Below are 24629 nucleotides of genomic sequence, written 5' to 3'. Positions count from 1 at the left end.
CCTAGCAGCATTCTCTGGCAGCAGATAGCCTCTGAGAGAAACAGTTTGAGAGCTCTTACAAAAACTGCGGGACAAACATTTGATACTCAAAGAAAAGCCAGCATACAACGGCTTTGTCTGCATAAAATTGGGGAAAATATGTAGGTCGCAGTTGGGTTTGCGTAGTTATGTGAAACTCTGGACTCAGCCGTAATCTTCGGAATTAAAGGCAAAAACAGCCAATATTATCATTATACAAAAAATTATGTCAAATAATTTTCAGTGATTTCACACAAAAATTAATTGTAAAGACTTTCTTTCAAATCCTAAGAATAGTCTCCGTTTAAATTTTTTAATATTAGGGCCTACTGTTTTTTGGTTTAATTGTAAATTTAGTTTTATTTTTTAATATAAATATTATTATTGCTGAATGCACTACAAAAAGAAATTAAGCTAATGGGAACCTTGTGCCCCATGCAGTCTAACAATATTAGAAATTTCAAGCTTTAAATTAGCCAAAACAAGGCGAAGGTCTCCTCTAGTGGCTACATCCAGTCTATTTCTTTGCTTATTCATTAAGTTTGTAAAGCACTGAATCTATGTTAACAATGTATGTTTACTGAAAAGCTAAAACATGAGCCAATTTCGACCACAGTTTTGGAATTTTACTGAAACATGTGCCTCCTATGTTTACATTCTTTTTACTGAAGACATAGTTTTGTAAATCTATTTTTTCATGCAACTCAATTTAAACATCAGTAACAGATGTTTAATAATTGTCATTTAAATATACATATTTTAAATTTTAGAAGCGAATCTTAATTTCTTCATAGAGCATTGTTATGCGAATTGCATAGATATCGGTGTCCTTGGGCAGTAATTCATTTGTCAACAAATAGGTTATGTGAGATTCTAAAACTCTGTAAAATAGATTTAATATCTCGATAAAAGAGAAAATGATATTATCAATAAAAGTTAATCTCTTTCCCAGCAGTCGGAGGTTCGTTTCATTTATTTGTGTTAGATGCCTTCCATGTAAAACATTTTTTTTTAGCCTTCTTTAAGTCATCGCCAACCGTTGAATCTTCCCGTTTCTCAAAAACAAAAATTATTTAAGAGTTAAAAAAAAACGAGCCATAACAATTAACAAACCGCTTTCGAAATCCAGCGAACTTCAGTTTACAAGAGTCTAACACCTTTTTCATCATTTGTTTCACAAAACTGTTGAAAGATGCGCTTATTTTCGGCATGGGTTTGTATTTTATTTACAGTTTTATAATTAGATTCAAATAGAAATGAAATTGCGGGATAAACTTTTCTTGTGTATCCTAACTCACAAGGTGAATAGTGAATAGATTTGTTCTTTATTCTATATTACTTATGAAGTCATTGTAGCGTCCAACCACTGATGGTTTCCTATATGTCCTCATAAACTACATAACTAGACAATTTTGAAATAATATTTAATCTCCAACAGAAAAAAGTCTTTTTGTGTTACATATGTTTTAAAATAAATTTAGTTTTAATCAATTTTTCAACAAAATCACAAGTATTTAAAAAAAAGCTATGCATTTTTCTAAGAAGCCATTAAAACATATCATGCTTTGCCGTTTTTTTTGTTTTTAATATTGTTTTAATTGTAGATTTTTATAATTGTTCATGAATATTCTTAAATTATTTTTGGGAATCGCTATATGTTCGTGTAGCGGACTTGGTTTCATAACCTCATCTTAAAATGCGATCAAATTAGAACTTACTTTTTTTCTAGTGACAATTCACTAAATCTCAAGGAAATATTACATGACATACCAGTGAGTTTTCGTAACAACATTTTAGCAATGTTTTTTTGTTTTAAAAAGTTAAAATATTCTTTGAAATGTTACCTTTAATGTTTTTTGCAATTAACATTTACATATCAATATATAACATATGTAGATAAAATAAACTCTAATCTAAAAGGCGTATTACCTACTTTGTTGATCAATCTTAAACGTTTATAAGCGCGAGATCCAAGGACAATAAATACTCTCCAATCGTAACAAAAGAGAAAGAAATTAAAAATAGAAACTGGGATTTCCGAAATCAATTTCTAACGCTGTTTCTGTTCTTAAATTAGAAGCAAGTTAACTATACTTTGTCTATATTTAGTTTCCCAGCTTTAATGTTGAATAATTGTTTAATTTGTTTTGTTTCAGAGCACCTTTAGGATCTTCTTTCGCCTTTATGCCCAGCGCCCCCTTACCGCCCCATTTTGTGCCCAGCGCCCCCCTACCGCCCCTTTGGCTCTCAGCGCCCCCCAAAAATCTCGAAAACGCCCCCTAGGGGGCGATATCGCCCCCGTTGAAGACCACTGGCTAGATCAAGGGTGGGCAAATTACGCCCCGCGGGCCACATGCGGCCCGCGGAGTGTTTTATGCGGCCCGCGCACACCTACAGAAATAAGGTATGCCCACAGTATATCTGTGGCATTTTACGTCTCGAGAGTCGATCTTTTCCCTTTGCAACTTCTTGTGTGACTAAAGAGGCCAATCCTTGATACACAGCTGCGATCGCAGGTTGGGCATATATAATCACCAGGCGCCGTTGCATTTTCACCCTTCTTTCTGCTTCTGTTGTGTATGACATCTGCAATCTGTGACCCTTCCTTTATGCTCTCTCTCCATGTGGATCTGTCCAGTGCCACCTCTTCCCAGTTGCCAGTGTCAATTTTGAAGAGCTTCATGTCGCGTTTGCATACATCCGTATAACGTAAAAGTGGGCGACCAGCGGCTCTCCTGCCTTCTATTAGATCGCCATACAGGATGTCCTGTGGAAGTCGACCTACTGGCATTCTACAAACGTGGCCAAGCCAGCCAAGGCGTCTGCTGCTGATAACAGAGCGGATGTCCTGGCATCCTGCTCTATGTAGCACTTCCTCATTGGTTATCTTATCTTGCCACCTTATTTTAAAGATCCTCCTTAGGCATCGGAGGTGGAAGACATTCAGCTTTTTTTCCTGCCATGAATAGGTTGACCATGTTTCACTTCCGTACAGCAAGGTGCTCAACACACAGGTCCGGTAGACTAGGGCTTTAGTACTGCTAGTCAGCAATATGTTGTCCCAGACTCTTTTCTGCAACCGTGACATGGTGGCCATTGCCTTGGCTATCCTGTTGTTTATGTCTTTATCCAGTAGAGTGTTGTTGGATATGATAGAGCCAAGGTAACAAAAGTGATCAACAACTTCTAGCGGTTGGCCATTAATGCTTACTTGAGGTGCAGTGTTTGTGTTTTGGACAAGTATCTTAGTCTTGCTTTGACTGATGTTTAAGCCGAACTTCTGGCAAGCAGCAGATAGTTTGTCAACCATGGACTGTAGCTGAATATCAGAATCAGCCACAATAGCTGCATCATCAGCATACAGGAGTTCCCTGACAAGTAGCTTCCTAACCTTGGTTTTTGCCCGCAGCCTTGATACATTAAATAGTTTTCCAGAGGATCTTGTATGGAGAAACACACCTTCGTTTATGTCGCTGTACGCATAATGCAGTAGACAGGAGAAGAATATGCCAAACAGAGTAGGTGCGAGCACACATCCCTGCTTGACACCACTGCAAACCTCAAAAGGTGCTGATTGGGCTCCATTGAATTTGACAGTACATTTAGTTTCCTCGTGAAAACACTCAATTAACTTCAGTAGTTTGGGAGGGCAACCTATTTTCCTCAGGAGTTTGAAAAGGCCACTTCTGCTGACCATGTCAAAAGCTTTAGTCAGATCAACAAAAAACAATGTAAAGGGGTCTGTCTCTCTCTCTGAATTTCTCCTGCAGTAGTCGTAGAGAAGATATCATGTCTATTGTGGATCTACCACTCCTGAATCCACACTGAGACTCTGGGTAGACTCTAGAAGCTATCACTTGCAGCCTGGATAGTGCCACTCTAGCAAAGATTTTGCCCACTATGCTGAGGAGAGAGATACCCCTATAGTTGTTGCAGTCACTCCGATCCCCTTTGTTCTTGTATATTGTGACTATAGTTGCGTCACGCATGTCCTGTGGGACATGACCTGTTTCCCAACAGCGGCAGAGGAGAGTATAGAGTTCAGGGAGCAGGAGTGATTCGTTGACTTTCACTACTTCCACTGGGATACCATCGCTCCCAGGAGATTTTCTATTTTTTAAGCAGTTAATTGCTTTTTTGAGGTCACTAATGCTCGGAAGCTCATCTAGGCATTCCAGTACTGGAAGATCTGGTAGAGAAGCCAGGGCGACATCGTCTACTGTATTCTGTGTGGCATAGACTTCGAGGTAGTGTTCTGTCCATCGTTTTAGCTGCTTGATTTGATCTGTAATTTTTTCTCCTGATTTGGATAGAAGGGGGGCAGGCTTAGACCGGTACGTGACGTTTTGGCGCCGCCGTTTTGGCGCCGCCGTTTTGGCCCCGCCGTTTTGGCGACGGGACGTTTTGGCGCGAGCCGTTTTGGCGACGGGACGTTTTGGCGCGAGCCGTTTTGGCGACGGGACGTTTTGGCGCGAGATATCATTTGACGATAATTTAATAAGCACGTAACTTTTATAATAATGTTTATTTCACTCTACCATAATATTGTATGTATAGTATGAATTCTAACACCGTTCAGCGAATTGTTTGTTTTTTTTAATTATAAAGTATTTGCTTATTTCATGAATATAGGCCTATAATAAGTCAGATTCCTGAATGGTTATGACATGCTATATGTGAGTTCTGCTAATCGCACTGGATGACATTTTTGGATTTCTTTCCAAAAGATTTAGTTTTTTATTTGACATTAGTGTAATATACGAATTAGCTAAGTCTCACACTGTAATATAACAAAACATCTAACGCTCTATTACGCTGAATGACGACAATAACTCCACACATAGTAAAGATCAAGACTCGGAATGTGGTCAGTACAAACTCTAACGTGAATCCACCAATATAAACAAACACTCTGGGCGACAATAGATAGAAACAAATTCACGACACTAAGATACTTTGGAAAGATATATTTTGAGAAATTGGGTAGGGGTGATTTGGGTGACACATCTCGCATTGACGCAGGTAGAGTTAAACAAATGAAGACAAGACCAGCACCGAGCACTGGTCGTTGGCGTCATGCGTCTGGCGATCATCTCCTTGGGAATGGTCATTACATGTGACACCTATCCCGCCACTCTCTTCTGCTCACATTTCACTCCTTGTATATACTCTTTCCTCCACCCCTCCCCTCTCTCACGCGTAAGACGATAATCTGTTTCTAGCACTCCACTTGACATCCCTAGGTGCGAATTTATAATCCTTAATCTTTAATTCCGAGAGCGGCCCAAAGTCTACATACCAAACAGTCATTAAATAAACCAATGTTAATGTAAACAAATAATTGCATCAATTTTTAGTCTATCATCGTTTCATTTTTTTAAATTTTTTTTTAAAATTTTAAAGTAATATCTTAAAAAAACTTTTTGAAAATAAAAGTGTGCCTCTTAATAAACACACATACACAAGCCAAAATGTTTATTAAATAAAATGTGAAACACAAACACACATTTACATTTAATACTTGAAAAATATGTCTTAACACAAACACTCATGCAAAACATAGATCTAGATATGAATAATTCTTTTAAAAGAAATAATACAATAAACGTACATAATGTATATCGCGCCAAAACGTCCCGTCGCCAAAACGGCTGGCGCCAAAACGACCTTCGCGCCAAAACGGCGGGGCCAAAACGGCGGGGCCAAAACGGCGTCGCCAAAACGGCGGCGCCAAAACGTCCTGCTTCGGGCTTAGACACTGTTGGACCCAGGGCCGCTTTAATGACATCAAATAGAGCTTTGCTATTTCCTGAGTGGAGACTGTCTTGGATTCTGTTGCAGGTATCCCTCCAAAAGTTGTTAGCACATTTTCTAGCCATTTGTTTCGCTTCTTTATTAGCACTTTTGAAGGCCTCCAAAGATTTAGGATTAGGCTTTGTCTTGTGAGCGAGGTGTGCAGATCGTTTTTTCTCGATGCAAGGTTCCATATGTGCTAGATTCGCCTCAAAACAGTCTACATTTTTGTGTTTTTGAGGCCCAAAGGCGGTGATTGCCGAACTGTAGATTACGTCTCTTAATTTATCCCATCTGATAGAGATGTCTTCTTCATCACTTAAGGAGGGGATTGAACTGTTCAGGAGCTCGCCAAAGAGTGCACACTTCTCTGGGTCACCTACATGGTTGACGTTAATTCGCCTAGATCTGGGTTGAGTGGAAGTGTAAGCCTTCTTGAGAAGTAGCTTGATTTTGCTTAGCACTAGTGAATGGTCTGAGTTGCAGTCCGCACTATGGTATGAATGGGTGTGGATGACACTTTTCAGATCCATCCTTCGGGTGATGCAGAGGTCAAGCTGGTGCCACCTTTTTGAGCGTGGGTGCTGCCAAGAGACTTTATGGCGTTCCTTGCCAGAGAAGAATGTATTTGTTACACACAGTTCATGAGAGCTACAGAACTGGAGTAGCCTTTGGCCATTGTCATTTATTTTGCCAACACCATGAGGTCCCAAGCATTTTGGCCATGCATCATTTCCATCACCATCACGGGCATTAAAGTCTCCATTTATATAGAGGTGCTCGGACTTTGGAATACTTTTAATTACGTCCTCTAGAGCTTGAAAGAATCTGTCTTTGTCCTCTTCCGGTGCAGCAAGGGTTGGTGAGTAAGCACAGATTATATTAACTTTGCCTTGCGGTGATGCAAATTTCATGTGTGCTACTCTTTCATTGCCAATGGGAAACATTGCAATGCAGGGGACGAGACTGTTTCTTATTGCGAAGCCGACGCCATGTATTCTAGGGCTTTGTTCTGGTTTTCCTTGCCAGTAGAATGTATAGTTGCTTTCTGTAAGAAAGACAGTATATACATATAAATATACAAATATATTACAAATAATTCTAAATATCTATATAAATTATTAAATCTGTCTCATTATAAAAAGTATCAAGTAAACTAATTGACTGTACTTCAATATACTCAGTCTAAGACACAATCTCAGGCCAGTATTTATTCAATGCCATGAAAAACTGTGTTGAGTGTTGGTTATGCTTAGAACAAGATGGCAAGTGTAACAACTGATGGAGCTCGATCTTTGACTGACAAAAACTGTTCGTTCAATCGTTGGTTGTTTTGTTGTTTTAAAGAATATCTCAACCATAAACTATAAACAGGAAAGTTTGCACAAAGCTGCAAAATAACATATTTTTGATCTATAAACAGACAATACAACAGTTGTCAGAGCTAGGGTCTCCATTTTGATCATTTGTGTTTAACTACTCTACTCTGATTAAACTTCAATAACTCTTTTTTATGTAATCAGGAAATGCTGTATTAGGTCGTAGAATTATAGAATGCATTTTTCTCTTTCCTATTAAAGTTTATAAACCAAAAATTTAATTGATTTAATGAGGTCAAATCAACGCTGGTATCGTCAGTTGGGAAAAAAAGCATTCACCTTATGCAGTACCGACAAATACTTGAGGATTTATGTTCCTTGAAGGACATTGACTGTGATTTTGTTACTAATATTTCTAATGAAGAGTGGAAGACAGATTTCATGGTTATTCATAATTTGTACTGCAATGGCTTGCTTGCTCAGGAAATGTAAGTGCATGTTAAATCTTTTCAAACAAAGCTTTCCAAGTTCTCCAGGCAAGCAAGTGAAAACATGTTTTATCATTTTCCTTTGCTAAAAGGTGAAACTATTTCTAGTGATATGGTTAAAAGTTCATTAATTATGGAATTTATTAAAGCAAATTTTAATACGCCAAGAACCAGTTTTCAATACCATCAGATAACCATTTAGCGCAGATACTGATTCAGCTTCAAAGAACATAATTCCATGCAAATTATGACATGAAAGAGAAGTTCCAGTCAGTTCTGCCACGGGAGTTTAATAGGTGCAAGAAGCTGTATTTCCGCATTTAATAAAAAATTTGCTGCTCAACTTTCACATTATTTGGGTAAACATATATTTGTGAACAAACATTTTTTAAAAAAAAAACTAAACAAGTGTAATCAAATATTGATGTTGACTGAGTGTAATTTGACAATGATAACAACAAGTAAACTAGTTCCACAGTTCCGGAACATTACGAACGAGTTTTAACACTTAAATACTTAAAATTAAGTACAACTGTACATTTTGGGTTAAAGGTTGTGATGTAAAAAGACAAAAGCAAATTTGTTTTAAAAAAACGTACAATTGGTTTTAGAAATTTGCTTCCTCAATTAGGGTGGAAAAAAGAATGCATAATACAGTAGAAATATGAATTAAAAAACATTATACACAGTTAGCAAACGTATTTCTAAGTTGTAAGTGCATATATATATACATATATATATATATATATATATATATATATATATATATATATATATATATATATATGCGGCCCCCCATCCCCAAAAGTTTGTTTAATGCGGCCCTCGACTCAAAAAGGTTTCCCACCGCATCCCTAAACGACTCTTGTATGGCCTATTAAGCGAAGGAAAGCGCTCGCAAGGTGGTCAAAGAAATCGCTTCAGGGACACCCTCAAGGCTTCTCTGAAGGCGTTCAGCATAGACCCAGGCACCTGGGAGAAAGAGGCACATGACAGAGCATCATGGCGTCGCACTGTGAAAACTGGCGCACAGGTTGCTGAGGAAAAGAGAACAACGCTGGCAGAAGAAAAACGCCAGAGAAGAAAAACAAGACATACGACACTAGCTCCGGCTGGAATAACCCGCCCAGTGTGCAGCCGAACATCCGGGCTCACATAGGTCTCACCAGCCACATGAGGAGGCATAGAACTCCAGTGCAAGGCCCTCAGCCCTCTGGATGACAAAGTGGTCATCATCGAACCACAATGGACGAACTATATATTTAGATCTATTACAAATTAAATTGCATGACTGTTACAAAATAATTGATACAACTACGATAAGGTTTTATAGTTATTAATTGTTTCAAACTTTAAAGCGGCGATCTACAAACAATTAAGGGGGCTAATTCACCTAGGAAGCCAAATAGAATGTCTTGCTCTTATTTGAGATACCAAACAAAAAAATTACCAATAGTTAATTAGATTGACAGAGTGAGTTAATATAAGCTTTGTAAAAAATCAATTTGTAAATGTAATTTTATGTATTATAACCAATATAACAAATCACTAGCATTTAGAAAACTTCCACAATAAAAACTTAAAATCTCTCTCTCTCCTTTCTCCCGTTCTCCTAATGGCCACACCTGTTACATTTCCCATACTCTCCATTAGAACCAGTTGACCATTATATCTCAAAACCTCTTGCTAGCCACGGTCAGTCTACTAATGAATGACCGACCTCTTTTTATTTATTATTTAATAATATTCCAGTCAAGTATTGACTTACAAAGAGCGCTTTAGCCAAGTGGTAAACGTGGCTTCCAAACCGAGGGAGAAGGTCTCGAGCCCTAAACCCAGAGGATACTTCGATTCTATTTAAGATATTTAGGTCATCCTTGAGTCCTCCTAACTTTAACTTATGTTAAGGAATTAAAGGCTCTTGGTCGTTGTACTGGCACGTGACACTCTTGTTACCGCCGTCGATAGAAACGGATACGCTCTATGTCATCTGTCTTATACTTGTAGATTGCACGGTCTAAAAGAGGTGACTTGACCCTCTTACTTTAATAATAACTTACCAATTCGTTTGCAAAATACGAAATACACCTAGTGCCACTTGCATGAGAAAATAGTTTGTCTGGTTTTACTCGAGAGAGTAACAAGAACATTTTGTAATCAAAGTATTTTATGGAGTGTGTGTGTTGTGTGTGTATTGTGTGTGTATGTGTGTGTATTTCTAAGGTGACGGTTAGAAGAAATAAGTGATTATTTGGTGGCTATGTAGTATAAATGATGTAAGCTGTGTTTAGAGCGAGAGAGACGACTCCAGAATACCTCTCTGAAGAACGTGTTTTGATAGTGAATTAGATTGATTTCATTTCATCTCAAGATTGATTTGTCTATATTATAGTATAATGTAATACAAGTTTTGTTTACAAAGAAATAATTCAAGTTATTTCAAGTTTTATAACTACAGCGGTTTAATTGTCTACCATAAGTTTGGTGTAACAAGTTAACCACCGTCAACATCAAAGTACTGCCCTAGAGGAAAGCAAAGTATTAAAAATAACCAGGGCCGGTCCTACAGGATGCAGGGCCCTATGCGAAACGCATTGCGCGGGGCCTAATTTGGGTTGTGATAAGGATAGTAAGTGAAAATTAAGATTTTGTATTAGAAAGTAAATTCGTCTTTGCATTTTATTCATACTTTACTAAGTACAAAATCACTGTCAAATTACCTTTACGAGCCATCTACAGTAGATAGAAGTTTTCCAACAAAAAGCTGATAAACATTCAGATCTGCCTAGCAAAATATCGCTTTTGTTTTGTTGTTTTAGATCTATATTTGTATGATAGTGACTATTAAAGTAAATTAAGTATTTGAAGTTCTTGTTTTGGTTAAAATTCGGCTAATTATTACATTTTTATTAAATGAAAGCTGACAATGCCTTTTTTTTTTCGCGAGTAGTAAGGCGTTTTCTATATTGAATGACACATCAAAATGACAATTTTGTCTGTTTAAAGATTTGCATCAGTTTTCAGAAGATTTTAATAATCTCAAGTCATTTTCTCGACATTTTCTTATATTTTATAATTTCAGGAGAATTAAATAAGAGAATTTAATAAGTTAAAATGGTTTAATTGAATAATTTATATCCAGAATTCGCATCGCGCGGGGCCTACGAAAGTGCAGGGCAAACTGCGGCCGCATAGGTTGCAGTGGCCTAAGACCGGCCCTGAAAATAACCCATCCCTTCATATATCCCGAAGCCATAGCTTGTAAGGAATCAGCAGAGCTCTGTATCTGACGTTCTCTTACTGTTTGTAGCGTGAAGGTTTCTAATTAGATTTACCCAGTAACGTGTCGTTGTTAGTTTCCATTTCTTTTATTTGTTTATAAGGTTGGTGAATAGTTGAGGATTTTGGATTTGTGTATCAGAAAGAAGCCAGACATTTCTTAATGTATACAGTAAGTTTTTATATGTGAAAAGATGCTTGTAAATTCCGGCACAGTCTGAAACTTAACGGGGTCCGGGGCACCGGCGGATCCAGAAAAGGGGGGGGGGGCTGGCGAATTTTAGTAAAGAAATATTATGTTAGTAATATATAATAACTATTTCTATTTTAACCAATATTTAGATTATGTTGTGGCGCTTGCTTTAATTCCACCCCCCCGATCCTTAACTTTAGAGTGAGGGTGTTATCCCATTTGTTTGTAAAAATCACAGTTTGTTAACATATTTACTTACATATCTATAAAGCTATTTATAGATATTTAAAAGAAACAATGTTATGTCGTTCCCCTTCTAAGGCGAAGTGGGGGGACGATAGCATCCAATACCGCCCCCCCCAACCTTAACTTTTGAAGGGAGGGGGCGGTCCAATTTTTTCCAAGAAATAACAGTTTATTGGTATAATTAGGTATATATCTATATGATAAACGCTATTTATAGATATTTTAAGTAACTTAATATTATTTCGTTACCCTTCAGGCATCTTGATCGCTTCTTCAATTTTAAGCAGAAAAAATAGTCTGGGAACAAAATTAGTTGAGTATCTTTAAAATATAAGCTACAATATCATGATGTCCGATTTTTATTTTTCTTCTAGTTTCTGAGATCTAAACGGGACGGACAGACAGGCCACATAAAACTAATAGCGACTTTTCCCTTTCGGGGGCAGCTAAAAAGGAAAGAGGACTCTTACATGATAATTGACGAAAACATGACGTTTTAAAACATAATAGTTAAGTAAGACTAAGACTAAGACTGCTTTATTGATCCTTACGGAAAAAAAAATATTTTTCGAAGAAATTTTTTTTCGCACGACCCTCAAACCCTTAATCTAAGTTTGAGGAGAATCATTTCTTTTCAAGGAACACATTTATTGTATTTGCAATATACTTAGAACCTATAAATTTACATTATAGCTTTTTAAACTCAAAAACATTATTCAAAATATTCTCAAAAATTAGACATTTTGCGCGCGTTAAAACTGTCGAAGAGCGTTTAACCATCGATCTGTTGGCGTCTTATTCTGACCCAAAAAAAAAAGCTTACTATAAGTGTTCTTGCTTAACACGAAGATAATATTACGATAAATACGCAGAATAAAGATATACTCACACTACTTGTATCTCGATTGTCACTCACATTTCAGTATCGGCCATTGCCCCCACGTTATTTATTTATTAAATTTGATCTGCCATTTTAAATAGGATGAATAATGAGCTGTGGATGTCAGGAGAATGCGTTTCTCGCAGTAAATCAGTGAATTATGCAAGAAGACACTTGGCGTCAGGGCTCCGACCCGAACCCCGCTGTTGGGGGAAAGGCCACCAATGTGAATTTTGTTTTTGCCAAAGTTTGAGTAACACTGCTCTAGTTGTAATATGATCACTTTTTGTTAGTCTCTCATGGGCGTAGCCAGGTGGGGGTTTTGGGGCTCACCCCCCTCCCAAATGAAATCCCCCCTCAGGGGGGTTGGAATTTAGGGGCTGATTTTTGCTTTGATTCTATTTATTTTAAGAAGATTTTAATACTAAGCCATCACTTAGCCCAGCGCAGCCAAGGGGGTTTTGAGCTTAAAACCCCCTACCAGGGGTTTTGCAATCCAATCCTCCTCTTCTATTAAACAAAACCAAAAAAAAAAAAAAAAAAGCAAACGACAATCCCCAAATTCTAAGAGCATAGCTAAGGAAAATTTTGATTTTAAAACCCCCTCCAAAATGTACGACAAAACCCCCTCTTCAATATAAGACTATCCATACATCAGTCACCAGATTCTATGAAGCTAAAAAAAAAAACAACCTTTTGAATATAAAAAAAAAAAGAAAATTTTACACTTAAATTCTATGAGCGTAGCCAAGCCAAAAGGGGGGTTGTTTAAATCCCCTCCACCAGAGGGCTTTTTTTTAAACGTTTAAACCCCCTCCTGATGATTTTGAGTTTAAATACCCCCATACAGAAAGTTTTGAGGTTGTATACCTCTCTCTCAGTCACATAATTCCAAGAGCGTAGCCATAGAGGTTACGCATTTCTATCAGTGGCTGGGCTCCATTTATAAAGTGCAGTGAATAGTCATCTACCGAAATTGAAAAAGGCTAAATATGGCTCAACAAAGATGGCTTTTAGGAGTCCGTTATAGAGATTCGGTCTCAATCAAGAAAATCCTATGCTAAACTGGGAGTCGACCCCTTAGTAAGGTTGTGACAGAGCGTCGCATGAGGGTTAGGGTGTACTGGGCTCCCCTCAAATGTTTTGGATCCGCTAGTGGTCCTAGGCAAACATTAGCATGCTTGTAAGTCCGGCCCTGTGTACAATACAGTATTTTATATTTACGTTTGTCTCTTGGCTTAAGGGAATCACTGACGTAAAGTGCTGAGGGAACACAAAACTTTCAACAGTATCAACGTTTGGCGGAGCTCTGTAGTCTTGAACGGTAGCCGGTCAAGGAGATGGAAATTCCGAAACAAAAGCTATGACCATCTGTTGTTCATGTCTCAGTTCTCAGTGCCAGTGTGAATCACATTTAGTGTAAAGAGTGGGACAGGCCTGAGTAAGGCAATCTTCACTTTAAAGATACTCAGCACAGGCTGGAGGAAATGTTTTACAACTTCAAATACTGCACTCCTCTTTAATCTTCGTGCTCGAAGTAGAGCCTTATATATGTTCATATATATATATATATATATATATATATATATATATATATATAGAGAGAGAGAGAGAGAGAGAGACAGATATATTTATATATATATATATATATGCGAAATCTATAGAAAATACATCGAGTAGCACCATATTAACTAAACAGTTTATTGAATACATACTATCTCTTTAATATTACTATTATTGTTACTTACAGCGATGTATTTGACTATTAATTTTCTACCACTATAATGATACTTTTATAAGGTGCTATAGTCACTGCATCGTCTTCATCTGCGTCACATACTACTCAGCCACAAGTTGATTCGACCAACTTAGAGACCGAATCAGACCCTAATTCATTGAATATATCCGTTGCAAATATGTCAGAACCAGGAGCAAAGGAAACAGGTCAGTTTTTATAGTGTTCCTTTTTTCTATATTGGTAGATTTTTTTTTATTAAGCGTCAGACTTTCGTCCCATTCTTATGTTTCCTTTTAACGTAAGAGAGTGAGAGAATCTCTTTTTACAAAGCTTAAATCAACTCACTCTGTCTGTCTGTCTGTCTGGTAAAAAGTTTGCACACTGCTCTTTCTCCGACATCCAATCTCAGATCATGTTGAAACTTTGCACTATTATTTATAGGCTGAGACAAGACATTAATCGATAAAAAAATAACCAATTAGTCTATTAATTACTATTAATTAATTATTTGTTAAATAGCAACAAAGGAAATTAATCCTTCAGTATTTACAGATACGGCTAAATATGTAGGGTTTCTTCCTCTTAGATAACTGAACGCGTTATTTATCCCACACCCATCCTCGAATCAAGTTGAAACTTTAAACAAATATCTATTGCTCCTAAGAAAACATAAATCAATTAAACAAAAAAAACAACAACAAAAACAACAACAACAAAAAAACAAAAAAACAATCAAATTCTTTTTTTGTCCTTTTTTTTGAATAAAGGAAATAACTTGAACATTAATGAGATATAGTTGTAAGTGCGGAGTCCTCCCGTTATATAAATATTTTTTTTAAAGGAGTTTTTATAATTTACTTGTTTCAAGCCTAGCATTACTCGGAGGATACAGAAATAAAAAGTAACTAGGCGTAATCAAATAACCTTTTTTTTTAAAAAAAATAAATATTCAGAGTTCATAGGTTAGAAATTAAGTAAAGGTTATATAAAACTATTAATAAATATATTTCCCTGGTATATTTATATGCCTGGACGAACATAACTACAGGGGTCGAAGGTAAATTTAATGTTTATCTTTCTTTTACTGATGTTTACATTAGCTTGAGCGTTCAATAAGGTACCAAAGATGTTCCTTGGCTTTAAAAAGGTTCATGAAACTACCGAATATTCATTTAGAATCGGTTCCCCATTTAATTAATTCATATATAGCTTTTTACAACTTATTTAGGCAACACACACACATTCATAGCTTCAAATCTGCATTACATCTTTATATAGTAGAGACAGCCGATAGCAAGGACAAACAGACAAACTGTATTGTTTCCCTGGCAATCAAATCATTAAATAGAAACTATCAGATATAATCTTTTGATATGTAAATTATGAGAAAGTCTGGTGTGAATGTATATTTTGGTTTTTATGGTTATAATATTATTAGTTAAAAGTAATAAAAAAATTGAAAAGTAAGTATATATTATAGTCTAATTAGTGTACATCTTCTTCTGAAAAATCCTTGTAAATGTATGTCGGCACATTAGTAAACATAAACAAATGATTAAGTATCATATTTTAACAGACCCACAAAACAATAGACGACCAGCGTGAATGGCGCAAATTTGTACACCCTAGCGTCCTCCCCAAGAGGAGGCGCGGTGGCTGACTGGTAAAGTGCTTGGCTTCCAGTGGTGTAGCTAGGGTTTTGCCATCATTTGGAGCTCTGGGGGATTTACCTCTTTGGGGGCCTCTGCATTTTGACTTTCGACATCATGACACAAGATAATGTCGTAATTTTTAATATTTTATTTTAAAAAAAATTCAAACACTTATTTGGGGGTTTCCATGGATGCCCGGGAGGATTTTTAAATCACATCAACTGCCCTATAGACAACATAGTCTGAAAGAGTTAACCTTGTTGCCCCAACAGCGACCTTCTTTTCACAATGTAAATAATTGTTTTCTATTTTCCTCAACATTTGCATCATTAGATTCTTTCTTTTCTCAGGCATCAATCCAATTGTTATAATTGTGGTGGCTATCCTGGTGGTTATTGCCCTTTTGACTGCAATTCTTTTGTTTATCTTGCTACGACGTTACAAGTAAGTCATAGTGTTATTGATCTAATTAGCTTCATAATTACAAACCTTGTTTGCTTTTCTTATCATGAGTATTAAACTTATTCGACAATTATAAATTAATATTATAAATGAATACTTAATCTAAAAGTAATAAAAAATCTATGCCACTTAACAAAAAAATAGTCTTGTTTTGGGTCAAAATGTAAACTCAGAGATGTGGTGTCAGCATGCTGTATGTCAGTAGATTTTACTTAACAATTTATGTATGACAGGAGACACTATTTGTCAGTAGATGTGTGCCATTAGAAATTATATGACAGTAGAGGTTAAATGTTAGTACATGTATTTTTACGGCTAGGAAAAATGTCGTGATTAAGAATTGTACACTTGTAGCGTTGTCGGAATAAATAAATAGAGCTCCGGATTTACGACAGTTACGACCTTACCCTCCACAAACTCAAAAGTGAACACTTTTTTAGAACTAAAATATGCATATTAAATATTTTGTCTAAAGGAAAAGGAGATTACATTTGCAAGGACTCTATTTCTTTCTCATAAAATAAAGCATGCTTTATGTATTCTCATTCATAAGTAGATCTTTATCGAAGCTTTTGAAAAATTGTAGGGGGCCACTAAGAAAATCCTGCCCCGGGGCCTTCATATACTTAAATACAACCCTGCGAGTTGAAATATTATATGTGTATGTCATTAGATGTGTCTCTGTATACGTTAGCGCTAGTAGATGTAGATCTATGGCTGTAGCTGTTAAATGACAGCAGATGCTAGATACCAGGATGTCAGGGAATTCTTCACGTCAATAGACGCTACATCACACTTGCTATATGTCAGTAAATGTAAAAAGATGTATGTCAGTAATGTGCGGATAGACACAAGTCGGCAGATGCTATTAGCGAGTATGTGATATCAGATGACGTCAGTAAATATATGTCAGTATTTGCATGTCAGCATCTCAGCAGAGGCGTAGTGAGCCAAACGCCCCCCCCCCCCTTCCTGGGCAAGAAACGTTTTGGCAACGCTCCCCCAATTTCCCATAAACATCCCATAGAAATATAGGCTTAGAAATATAAAAAATTAATAAAACTAATACAATACTAAAAACATTACCATGTATTACCTAACTAAAATATCTATAACTATTCGACCGGCGGCGTAGCATACGACTCTATTTCGGAAACTGAATTTTGATGATATACTGTATGACTTTGCAAGGCTTATAAAGTAAATTTGATCGTGGTTTTGTACTCAGTAAAGAATGAATAAAATGTAAATACGAATTTATTTTCTAATACAAAATCTTATTTGCACTTATTATCCTTATCCCTACCCAGACTGGGCCACGGACAATGCGTTTGGCTTAGGGCCCCGCAAAAATTGTTAGGTCCGTCCTGGTTACAGAGGTATTAGTCGGCATTGTTAGAGCGGTATAAGTAGTCCTATAAAGAGCGGTATAATATGTCTTGGTTAGAATGGTATAAGTAGTCGTGATTAGAGATGTAAAAGTAGGCGTGTTTAGAGAGGTATAGATAGGCTTGATAAGAGTGGTATAAGTAGGCGTGTGTGTTTAGAATGGTATAATTAGGCGTGGTATAAGTTAGCGTGGTTAGAGCGTATAAGTAGGCGTGTTTAGAGTGGTATAAGTAGGCGTGGTGTAACTTAGCGTGGTTAGAATGGTATAAGTAGGAGTGGTTAGAATGGTATAAGTAGGCGGGATTAGATTGGAATATGCAGGCGTGGTAACAGTGGTAGAAATAAGCGTGTTTATAGCGGTATAAGTAAGCACGATAAGAGTGGTATAAGTAGGAGTGGTTAGAATGGTATACGTAAGCGTGATTAGATTGGTATAAGTAGGCGTGTTTAGAGTGGTATAAATAGGCGTGATTAGATTGGTATAAATAGGCGTGTTTAGAGAAGTATAAGCAGGCGTGATAAGAGTGGTATAAGTAGGAGTGTTTAGAGCGGTATAAGTAGGCGTAGTTAGAGGGGCGCTGTTCTCACAACAAAAACAATATTAACACTTGTACTATCAGTAATAACAAACTACTGTAAGCATTAACGACTTTTCGCTCTCACTGGCGTAAAGGAAAGCAGCTGGCAGAAGATAACCTCTGAAAGAGACATCTGGAGAACTCCCTCTAAGCTCGCGGGACACGCATTGGAGAATCATACAAGGTCTCTTGCATAAGACAGGTGCAGACGACAACTTAAGAAGACCCTTCGCGGACAATGGCTTTGTCTGCATTGGCTATAGCAAACTATGCCAGTCGCTATTGGGTTCACGTTTTCATGTTAAATACTCTCACCCTTAATCTTAGGACTCGAACACACTGCTTTTAATGAAGACTATATCTGATGCTTCTATTATTAGGCGTGTGACAAGTCGGATTACGATTTGGCCGTTTTGGGTGTCTAGGGGATTTTTATGGTTTGAGAATCCTTACTTGCACAACTACAAGCACAGCGTTATAATGCAGGCAACAAATACTATATTTAGATGCAAAATATGTACAGTTTATTATACAAAATAAGATAATGAAAGGTGAAATGCTGTACAGTTGCTAGTATGGGATCTAGCTTATTTACATATATAGGACTATCATCATCAGATATTAGAACCAAGTGGTCTGAGTGTCATTAAGCTGGTTGCTTAGCTTTTGGTCCTGTGCTGCACTGGTGAGACTGGTGTGGCTGGTACTGATGCTGTCTGCTGGTGGGCTGGCGAAGTGGATCCAGGCTCCGTGTGCAGTCCAACTTGTATGGTTGCAGAGTTAAGCTGCGTCTACCAATCAGTTAAGCCAGTGACGAGTCTGTGGCTAGCGTTGTTGCTTGGACTCTTGAAGGATGAGTAGGTCTGATGTCTACAAATCTGGTGCCAGCAAATCTGCTATCAGCTTTAGGTAGCCTATAGATAAAAGCTGCAACGATATGATGTATGCGTCGGTTTAGCCATAATGATAACACTGGGAGGTAGATGCCTTTCCGTGAAGGACATCTTCAGACTGATGTATAGAAACCATAAGCTAGTTTCATATTTATCAAAGGGACCTAACAAATGAATATAGTGTCCCATCAAGGGAGATAGCAATAATAATGGGGAGTCCCATAAAGGGAAATAACAAACAGTAACAAGTGATATATGATAATATAAGTGACGCTCACCAATCACGGTGAATAGCAAGTACATACATCACTAAGATAAATGAGATGAAAGGGGAAGGGGAGATCAACGTCTGATACTCGCCCGTGCTCTCACATAAGTAAACATAGAGCATAAGTAAATACATACTCAGTAATAAGACATGTTTACATAAATGTTTGGATAATTCCCTGCCAAGGAATTAATCAATGATACTACATAAAAGGCTCGTGCTGAGCGCTAATATATCAGAGTTACATCAGTAATAGTTAAATACATAGAGCTAAATACATCTGGTAAGAATTGTTAATAAATTCTAGTCCAAATGGCTTGAACATTTAGCCACAAAAGTCATGATATAAAATATAAGTATACAGTAATCTACTTACATTATCCATGATAAGAATGCACAAATATATACACAAATAATGTAGTAATAAATGCACAAATAATATATACATTATTAAGTAAAATGATTCTCAAGCACTTTACTAAGTTACATACCACCAATCCAAAGTGAAATAAGGGAATGAAAATAGTCTAGAGCTCAAGCAAGAGATAGATGTGCTCCCTGTCAGCTCTCCAGCTAGAATGAGATCGGACGTTGAAGTTCTGTCCATATACACGTGGAGAGATGGGGGGGGGTGTGGCGGGAGATAAGAGCAAATGTGGTCTAGACTATTTGACGTCTTTGACAAAGGGGTCCACGCTTGACCGTGACGAGAGTTTCCGGGAGATAGACATTGCGCGGAGGCGCGAGTTGAAAGTCCAGGAAATCAGCCCAGGTGGTCAGGTGGATTATGAAGGGGAGATTATCAGAGCTCGGCACATCAAGGGAGATTATACCTTGATAAAGGCTAGTGCCAGACGAACAGCGTTGCCCGAGGCGTTGAGTTGAATGGGCACTTTGAAGTGACCAGCCGCTCCCAACATGGGGGGGGGGGGTCAACGGATGTTTGCCAAGATAGGAAAAGGGGAGCGTACTCTTGTCAAGAGTATAGTGTGGCACGTGTCAAGGTGGGGATAGTAAAACGTGACATCGATGCCAAAAGGGGTGGGGTTGGATTGGAGGGGTGGTGGCTGTGTTTTCAGCGCTTGATCGCTAAATTAGTAAAATTGGTGACTAATAGCGTGCAAATAAATTAATTAAATGCTTAGACCTGAGTGATATCTTGAGTGAGCTAAAACGGTTCGTCACAAGGCGATCCATTTAATTAAACTAATATTATTATTGATATATGATCTACCTAACCCACATTACATTAAATATTTGACATCATATTCCTATGTTTTTAATCGGACACCCATTAAGAAGAAACCAGGCCACAAAGAGAGGAACTGAGCATACAAACAACTACACTGACATCAATTCCTTTCAACGACTGTCCCAAGCATCTGATCGAAATGTAAGTTACTCTAATGAATAATTTAAACATATTGTCACAAACCGTCAAAAAATACTACTGTTATGATTAGTAGGGCATGCACGTTCACGGAATGGATCGCTAGCTGCTTGCAAACTCCAGTAGCTTCCTGACAGGATCACTCCCTACTGCCAGTTTGTTATATTCGAGTCAAAATAACTGCAAACATAACGTAGTTACATATAAGTTGAAATGTCTGCCAATCTACTGGATAACAGTAACACCGCATTCAGAAACTAAGCATCTCTTTTCTAAAAACATGTCTCAATGTCCTCTTAAAAAATAAACACACTTCATAAGAACACAACTCGTGATGACCATTATCAGTGTCTCGCTACAGGTATAACCGTTAGACTAAAATACTTAAGTATTTAGACTCTACTTAATAATTCACAAATAAGACTTTTAAATCGTATAACTTTAATGTAAAATGAAATTCAGCATATGGAACGTTTAACAAATGCGTTACACAAACATGTTTCTAATCATAACATCAATAACCATACATATAACTAAAATTTATTGTTAAAACAAGTTACGTTACAAATATTTTTGAGCGGAAACAATTAAAAATTCTGAGATTTCTTAAAATCTAGTGATCAAATTTGGATAGTTTATGAACAATGTCAACGTGAACTTACGTTCGTGTCGTAAGTGTTGTTGGCAAAGTCATCTCTTAAATGCTGAATTAAAAAAATAGTTAAATCAAAATTTGAGACCTATAAAAAAGAAGGGTCAGAAGTTTTCTTTAGTCAAAACTGAATTCAACAGATGTCGCAAACAGGATGTGACTGATTATCTGCGAAGTTATAACTGTGATAATCTATAAAGTCCACATTGAAAGGTCCCCAATATGACACACCATATACACATTTTCAAAGGAGCCCAAGCTTCTGGAATTTATAGCCATTATTTATTGTTGTTGTGTAAGGAATTTTGTTTTTGTTTATTTATCTAAAGTATTATTCTTTGGAAATGTGAATTTTCCCCTCTATCTTCCTTAGAATAAAAACGACCATGAGCACCTGAGGAAACCACAAACAGCTCAAGAGACTGTCAAGCAAAAGACTAATAAAGACAAGGATCTGTCACATTCTAAAGAAGCAAATGCCAACATTTACAACGATACAAATAGTCTGCTTCTAGTTTCATCAAAAAATGAAGACAGGTAGTGAATAAAGTCTTTTTAAAATATAAATTTTAAATGATTTTTTTCCTAGATAAATAAACAAAATATATATTTTTGTTAATTCTTTACATACAGAACATCTGGCGCCAGCACCGCAGCAAATGATGTCGTCGCTGTTGGGAACGCTGTTGCTACGGACTCCGTCTATTCTCACCTGTCGCACTATCACACACAGAAACGGACAGAAACTGAAAATATTTATAATGTCTGATACAAAGTTATATATTGTATTGGTTTCATGTCAAAATGCTATTAAAATTATTTATAAAATCTTTGTTGATGTCAACATAAAAAATAAATTTTAGTTTGAATCTATGGTATTGAACTGTCTATTGAACTATCTATCTATCTATCTATCTATCTATCTATCTATCTATCTATCTATCTATCTATCTAATGTATCAATCTAATCTATCAATCTAATCTATCTATCTATCTATCTATCTATCTATCTATCTATCTATCTATCTATCTATCTATCTATCTATCTATCTATCTATCTATCTATCTATCTAATTATCTATCTATCTATCTATCTATCTATCTATCTATCTATCTATCTATCTATCAATCTAATCTATCTATCATGTACCAAGTCAGGTTCACAGCGGCTTTATTGAACATTTCTTATTATGTTAATGAAGCGATTTCTGCATTTTTAAAGCTTAACAACCACTTTAGTTTGACTCTGTAGTACATTAAAGTGCGACCTGGTATTAGAAAGTCATGGAATTCTGAATACAGAATATACCACGTATATAATTATTCTACTGAAAATAAGCAGCATTACTAAACAAACAACCTTATTACAAAAACATAAAATAATTCTATCTCTCCTGCTTCCTGTCGATCCCCGTATTATCTCTCTAACCCGACCCATAATATGGGGACATTTGCAGGAATCAATGTGGCGAAATAATGGACGTTGTGACATTGAAAGTTTACAAGAGAGTACTTCAGTGAGACTCCCATTAGGTTTGAGCTCAAGGCCGGTCTTAATTTGATGCGGTATATAATCTTATAAATTATTTCTGTTGTGATTATTGTGAACTTCTTACTGGAATTATACTTGACACAGGACGTACTAATAATACTTCTTTCAATAACTCAAGAGACGCCAGAGATGAATTAACAACAAAAATATAACTTTAATAAAAGTACTCAGGGTATCTGTAATTGAAGACAACGCATCAAACGTTAACTAAATGAATATATACATAATTATAAAAACTGACTTCTAGATTACTCATATCGAACGACTAGGCTCCTTAATTCAGGCCTCTAACAACAACAATAACAAAACTCAAGCGCCGTCACTCTGTCCCAACCAATGGACCAATGAAAAAGAGTAAAAATAATAAATAAACATAGAATTCCTTGAATCTTATAACCCAGGTTGTATCAACTGCTGTTTACAATCTGGAATTTTTAATTTCGGGATCTTGTGGGCGCCTCTGGGTCCACTCAGCTTTGATGGGTACCTGACATTAGTAGGGGAAACGTAAAGGTGGTTAGTCGTTGCCTTGGTTACATGAAACCGTCGTTAACTATAGGCAACAGAAACAGACGACCTTTACATCATCTGCCCTATAGACAAAAGATCTGAAAGGGGAACTTTTTTTTTACTCTCTATGTAAGCAGGAGCCCTATGCTATAACTTCAGTTCCCTTTAGGTAAATCCAGTACTGTTAGTCCGACGGGAGGGATTTCAACGAAAGGCCAGCAAACAGACATGGCTCTTAATCGATCACTCTGTCCAGAGGTTCCCCAACTACTAAATACTAGCTGATAATTAATTACATCCGTTCACGTGAGACACGACTCCTTGAGCCAACGTCAGGGGTGAACAAACAAAGAGGTTTTTATCAATTTAATAAACTCCACACTTGGGTAGCCCCCATGTTAACAACACTTCTGTGATGGAAAGAGAAATGTTCATGACCCAGAGATTTGTGTCTCGATATGTTCAGATCATCTTGATGCTTGTCCTATCACTGCTAAAGTATATACTTTGATCACAATCTCATCATCCTATGACACTAATTGTATCGTCATTAAGAATTTATTTTCTCCTATCAAACGTTATCTCTTGGGGAAAAAAATCCCACAAATTATTTGATATAGTTTATATCACTGGCGCAATTTATTTTTTTTAGAAATTAAATTGGAAAATAAATAACTTAATTCAAGTGATCACTTTAAAGCATAAGTGGCATATATGAAAAAAAAAAACGGCTGAAGAGATTTAATTATTAATGAATCGTGAGTGCTTAGTATTAAGAAAGTGTTATCGACACAGTTCCCTGAGTGTATTTGTACTTATACTAAAGATGAGTGTCTTAGCTACTTTCTGTAGAGTTCCATGTCTCGGATCCATAAAAATGGGGTGAGAGAACCGCTGCTTGGTAGACAATGATTTTTATAGGCAGGCGGAGCGATTTATTGCGCCAAACTCTCGCCTGGAAATGTCCGAAAAATTCTTGAACGCTTTCACCAAAGATGCTTGCTCTCCATCACGGACATACGGTGGCAAGACCGCACTACAAACAACGATGTCCTTGCGATGCCGGTATGGACAGTATAGAGGGACTTCTTGTGGCCCGACAGTCACGCTGGGCAGGGCACGTATACGTATGGGGGACGAACGAATGCAAAAGCAGTATTTTTTTGGTAAGCTATAAGGTGGTCAACGTAACAGGGGTGCCCACCGGAAACGCTTCAAATAATGGATTAGGAGGGAACTTGCTTAAACAGACATAGAAGGGAACATCTGACAGAAGGCGGCATCGTAACCAGACAGCCGGAGATCACTTAGAAAGGCCGCTGGATACAA

At 37.0% G+C, this 24629-nt stretch overlaps 1 protein-coding gene across 7 annotated transcripts in view; it reads left to right on the top strand.

Moving 5' to 3' along the window:
* LOC106057551 (uncharacterized) overlaps nucleotides 1-22068 on the top strand; it is a 29227-nt gene extending 7159 nt beyond the window's left edge. For 6 of the 7 annotated variants that reach the window (XM_056033697.1, XM_056033695.1, XM_056033692.1 and 3 more), the window contains exons 5-9: nucleotides 14017-14160; nucleotides 15957-16050; nucleotides 20496-20589; nucleotides 21612-21775; nucleotides 21872-22068. In XM_056033697.1, the coding sequence (XP_055889672.1) occupies nucleotides 14017-14160; nucleotides 15957-16050; nucleotides 20496-20589; nucleotides 21612-21775; nucleotides 21872-22007 (632 nt within the window). In that variant the 3' untranslated portion in view covers nucleotides 22008-22068. The remainder of the gene's footprint in view (nucleotides 1-14016; nucleotides 14161-15956; nucleotides 16051-20495; nucleotides 20590-21611; nucleotides 21776-21871) is intronic. The other variant, XM_056033698.1, reaches the window with a different exon arrangement.
* Nucleotides 22069-24629: the final 2561 nt, after the last annotated feature.

The sequence above is a fragment of the Biomphalaria glabrata genome, chromosome 6, assembly GCF_947242115.1.
Source record: "Biomphalaria glabrata chromosome 6, xgBioGlab47.1, whole genome shotgun sequence".
NCBI lineage: Eukaryota > Metazoa > Mollusca > Gastropoda > Planorbidae > Biomphalaria > Biomphalaria glabrata.
The sequence above is the reverse complement of the archived record's forward strand: the minus strand, read 5'-3'. Positions and strand labels throughout refer to the sequence as shown.